Below are 5,243 nucleotides of genomic sequence, written 5' to 3' on the forward strand. Positions count from 1 at the left end.
AGTTAGGTAGTGATGCAGTCGATGCCTCCAGTAACAAGCGGCCGACTAGACAGGGGAATATCCTCGCTGCGCATCCGAGATGCAGCCCCAAATAATTGGCCTACTTATCTGGTCACTTTTGACGGCTATCCACGTACGATACGCACTACGTATTGTACCTCTTTCTCTCCAGCCCTGCAAATTCCGACGAAACTTCATTAACGTCGTGTGCTTTTTTTTTTCTGCTTACGGTCTTTTCCCAGTCCAGTACAACACAGCCTTACGCTTGCTGTTCCTATTATTGCTCCTGTGACTCTCATGACAAGCCAAAAGTGGATAGAGTGAACGAGTGAGCGAGCAAAGTTTGGTGATGGGACATGGGGGAACGGAGAATGGAGAATGGAGAAAAAAGGGCCCCAGAAGCATTTCGGAAAGGTTTGGACGAGTTCCCTGATAAGGCAAGGCGGTTGGCAGTTGGGAAGCTATCGAGAGGCCAGCGGCAGTCGATAATAATACCCATACCCATACCCATATAATTCTATACCCATATTTTAGGAACAGAGGCCCGGAGGGCAGTTCAGCAGCAGCGTTGATCCTCCGCTTGTCGATCCAGGGTCCCAACTGCAGGATGACCACCTCGCGCAGTTGCGCTACCGTACAGGTGAGGGCATCATCTACATAGCACATAGCAGAGAGGTTAATCGCAAGCGACGACGGGGCACGACTGGGGGCCTATCTACCTGATGTCGTAGGAAGATATCGCAATCCACGCCGATTCGTCTTTTTAGTCGGTCTTCTGAGAAAACATGTTCGGTTCTTCCGAGGCTGCCAATTATTTACTACCTACCAGGTAATACCAGGTAGTTTAGGTGATTAGTTGTTGAGGCAGAGCTCCTAGAACTTCCCCATAAACCAACCCCTAATTGTGAAAGAGGGGTTCGTTTTACCGCCTAAGTAGCAAGTAAAGGTGAGAAAGTCGAATAATAGGTAGCCCCCTAAAAAAAACGACATCCCAACATAACGGATACAACCGCAACCTGTAATCACCCGTTAGGTCCCCCCAATATTCTCTCTCATAGCACGTTATTTATTTATAACTTACCTACCTACCTCTACCTAACCTAAGGTATCCATCTCGCAGTACTTAAGGAAAGCTCCCGTCGACTCATCCATAGTCCTGAATCATACGGATAAACAAGAATTCGTCCCTGGTCAGCTAGATTGATGGATGCCAACTTGCCCATCTCCACAGGTTTGCATCGATTAAGGAGCCAATGATACTTTCTGCTTCACGTGTTGACCGAGTCGCTGTTCACTACTATGTACGTCCCGACAGCATCAAGACTTCTCGAAGCTTTCCTAACGGTCACGTCATATTAATCCATTCTCATCTTCATATGATATTCTTACTGGGTACAACATTTCACAATTTTAATAGGCGAATTAAGTAAGTACCTATCATTGCAATTTGAAAACGAAGACAAGATAATGTGGGTATTTTGAACACTTTTATTCTTTTTATTTTGTAGGCCTTCAAGATTTTACTTTGTTTTTGTAGTCATGGCGCATGCTTTTTTTTTTAATCCTCCTTTGGGGTCCCAGCTCGCTAGGTTGCTTCTCTTCAGTACCTTTTGATTTTTGTAGCAGCTAGCAAACCCCCCTCCCAATTTTTCGCCGCGACGGGCGGTACAGTACAACTTCCTTACTTTTCCCCTGCTTTTGGATCATCATTCCCTTCTTCATGAGGTCGCCCTCTAATTCTCCTTGAAATACACACTATGAGTAATAGAAAGCAAATGCAGCCCTTCCGTTGGGGCGAAATCAAATGCGGACCGTGGTATCATCCGGGTAGCAACGCCGATTAGTGCCAAATAAACATGAAAACTAAAGGCGAGTGCCATAGACACGACGATAAGTCTCAAGCGGACCGTAAAGCAACCAGCCTATGCGCTGTAACGGTGAGGCCACACCGTGATTGGTCCGAAACCAACCCACTAGATAACCATGCAGTGTGTGATTATCGGCGATGGTACGCCTCGTGATTAAACAACATCATTAAACGCCGGGCCTCATGCAATGCAATCGGTATCGTAGAAAGCAACCAGTTTCGCAATGCTTCATGAAAAAAAATGAAAATAAGAAAAAATAAAATAGTACAAGGCAGCCTGTGGATCTGCCGTCGAGTGCATGCCAGCAACTCGATTGAGGGTATATTCTGTCGAGCTTCGTAGGATAGGGGAGATAATGATTACCAACCCTGGGCGTGGTAGCCGCCGAATTCTTCGCGGGAAAAGTATTGGTTCCAGCTGCTGGAGTTGGGCTCTTCTTGGCGCTTCTTGTTCATATAGGCCTTCTCGGGAAACTGCTTCAAGTTGGCCACATCAAGGGAGGTATGCCGCCTTTTTAGGACGGCATTGGCGGTAGACGACTTTTGTTGTCGTTCCCATAGAAGCTGACGGCGAAGCGATTCGGTCAATTCTGTGGCTAGCATGTTCCGTCGGGTGGTCCTAGGTGATAACGCGGCCTGGTGATAGTGGTGGGTCTGGGGGTTGACCATGATGGGCTGAGCACCTGTTCTCGGGACCTCGGTAATAGGCTTCAATGGCGTAGGTCGTAAACCTCTTCGCATCTCGAGTCCATTGTCGGAATCGTTAGGGGAAGACACCATGTTCATGTTCGAGGCGTTTTGAAGCATTCGCGCGCGTTGCGGAATGGCAGGCGTCGAGTGAGACGCGTAGTTGCTGAGACCCTTGGCTCGTTCTTCTTGTCCAGCGAACATAAGGCTGATCAGTGATCTTTGAGAGGTAAGGTTCGGTTTCGACGGGACTCGTTTGAATGTGACTGCATCATCAATGCTAGATTTGCCACTCTCCTCGATAGAGTCTTCCCACTCAGAATCATCCTCGTCATCATCAATGGCGCTTTCATCCATGTAGCTGTCGGAGTGGTCGCTAGGTGTCTGGATTGTCCTCATTGTGACCTGGTTGTTGAACGAGGTCTGCTTCTTCTGGCAATTGAGCATAGAGCCCGCTCGAGAAGAGTGCACGGCGCTCTTAAGAGATGGGCTCTCATCTTCACCAGATGAACCAACGCCAACTTCAAACATTGGCCTCTTAGTAGGTGGTGGTAGAGCCTTGCGAGGCTGTACACTCTGTGGTGAGGACTCATTGCTGGAGGAGTCACCAAGCTTGAACTTCGCAGGCTGCTTCTTAAGCTGCACCGGCTTGGGAGCGGGAGATGACTGAGGTTCGGGAATTGGGTCCTGTGCAGCTGACTTAGGCTCGTGGGATACGCGGAATGATGGTACTTGTGACGGCGAGAAGCCTCGGATGACTGTAGTGGCAGGAATTTCTGCGGGTTTCGAGTGCGACGGGGGCGGCGCATTGGCTGGCTCGCTGGTAGACTCGCTGGTAGACTCGCTGGTTTCTGTTTCGGGGGTCTGTTCTGATTCTGAGCTGGAGGATTGGGAAGCATCTGACGATGATTCGATCGAGGGAGAGCTCATCGCTGGCAGAGGTGCCAGGTTCGGCTCCTTCTCCTGGATGATAGAAACCACCATCTTCTCGAGGTGGTCCGAAGTAATATGCCGCTCACGGCCCCTGCTTCGGCTGCTAGCACAAGAGTCTTGTCGAACAATTCGAGGACGGACAATTTCCATGGGGTCGGAGATGGTTGTGAAATCGATTGCTTCTTCGTCGACGACGGAATCGACGCTTCCTGATAGTTGGGGTACATCTGATATTTGTTGTTGGACGGGGATATCTTTGGGCAATGATGTAGCGGAAGTAGCAGATAATTCCTTGGCTTCGCAGCAGAAGGTTTCCCTATTCCATAATCGCCAGCTAAGATTTTCTAATCTTCGACCTTGCTCGACTGAATCGGCGCATCTGGAGAACACTAAAATATTGCGTTAGAAGCTATTGCGAAGACCCACATCCATACCCCCATGTATTAAAAACCAAAGACCTACCAGTCCACATGCTAAAGAGATTCTGGGGGTTGTTGGTGTCAACCTTGTGGATGACGTTAGGGTCCACGGTCAGGACCAGCCCTTCAGGTTTACAAGGCATGCCGTCTAAGTGACTGCTCGGCTGCTCGAGCAGACTGTGGGAGAGTAGTGGATATATGGTGAAGGAGGTTTTCGCGAAAGCGATCGCGAATGTCGAATTGGTCAAGAACCCGGTTCCTTAATCTTTCCCCAAAGGCTGATTAACAAGATAATCGGCACCGGAAGTGGAATGCTTAATATTGGCGGGAATGTTCTCGGGCGTTCGTTCGAAGTACGGCGGCGAGAGAAGGGATGAGATGAGTGGTGTTAGTGGTGATATAAAAGTGCCGAAAGTGGTACTATGCTTTTGATATGAGATGCTTCGTCCAAGTGGAAGGTCGTTTATGGCTGTCGATTAATGCTAGTCGAGTTATACTACGACCGCCGACGTTATTAACACTTAAGAGTTCTTTAACTCTTGGTTGTTCATGGTAAGTTCATAAAGAAGGGAAGAAGAGAAGCGGATAGTGTTGTACATATGTATTTGATAGGAGGGAGTGGAGTGGGCAGGATAGGTGGGCAGAAGGCGCGGTGTGCAAGGTCACTCCTCGCTGGGTCCGGTACGTACTGTTTTTTTTTTCTCTTCTTAAAAAAAAAAAGTAGGTACCAGTGTAAATACGTACCGAAGTACTCTATTATTTCATTATGGGTCCTCCGGGGGTGGTGGCGGCGGAACTGGGATCAGGGGATCAGGGGCTGTAGCAACCCTTGACAACACGCGCAGAGGTACCTATTTTTTAGTACTGTGGTACGTACCCCCAGGAGTACGTACCGGCTTTCGCTTCTCTCTCCGATAGATGGGTCACAGCGGCCAGACTCGCCCCGAAATGTCCTCTTTTAGTGCACTTAAAATACTGCCCTATTGAGGATTAGCTAGAATGTTAGTGTAACATCTAAACCGAAATGAGTATTACATGCCTAATGAGGCACTTAAGGCCCCTTCTTCTAGAGTACCTACCCGGCAACCCGCCCGCGGTCAATAGGCTCTTCCTAATATGTACTACTATGTAGTGAGTGTATTTATTGTACAACTGACCAGCAGACACTTTTGCCTGGGACTGCAAGCGGTTTATTTTTTATTTATTTTTTTCATTGTCTAGATTTCCCAAGACAGGCACATGTTACCCATTAGTTTGGCTGGTCATTTCCAAATAATCCAAGGCGGTCACTAATATTTGTGAACCCGGCCAATGGGTGCAAGCTTACAGCAAAGTGG

At 48.3% G+C, this 5,243-nt stretch overlaps 1 protein-coding gene across 1 annotated transcript; it reads right to left on the reverse strand.

Annotated features, from left to right (window-relative positions):
- Positions 1 to 1,828: 1,828 nt before the first annotated feature.
- On the reverse strand, positions 1,829 to 4,238 carry F4812DRAFT_29513 (DUF1752-domain-containing protein). The gene is made up of 2 exons (XM_047931178.1): positions 3,950 to 4,238; positions 1,829 to 3,876 (listed from the first exon to the last, which is right to left on the reverse strand). The coding sequence occupies exons 1-2, from the start codon at positions 4,047 to 4,049 to the stop codon at positions 2,228 to 2,230; spliced, it is 1,749 nt and encodes a 582-aa protein (XP_047795174.1). The 5' UTR covers positions 4,050 to 4,238; the 3' UTR covers positions 1,829 to 2,227.
- Between the last annotated feature and the right edge of the window lie 1,005 nt (positions 4,239 to 5,243).

Source organism: Daldinia caldariorum (genome assembly GCF_022478825.1).
Source record: "Daldinia caldariorum strain CBS 122874 unplaced genomic scaffold F4812scaffold_1, whole genome shotgun sequence".
Lineage (NCBI taxonomy): Eukaryota > Fungi > Ascomycota > Sordariomycetes > Xylariales > Hypoxylaceae > Daldinia > Daldinia caldariorum.

Coding starts and splice junctions, on each gene's coding strand:
- F4812DRAFT_29513 (XM_047931178.1), bottom strand. CDS start 4,049: ATGCCTTGTAAACCTGAAGGGCTGGTCCTGACCGTGGACCCTAACGTC. Junction 3,877..3,949: donor TCTCTTTAGCATGTGGACTG/GTAGGTCTTTGG, acceptor GCAATATTTTAG/TGTTCTCCAGATGCGCCGAT.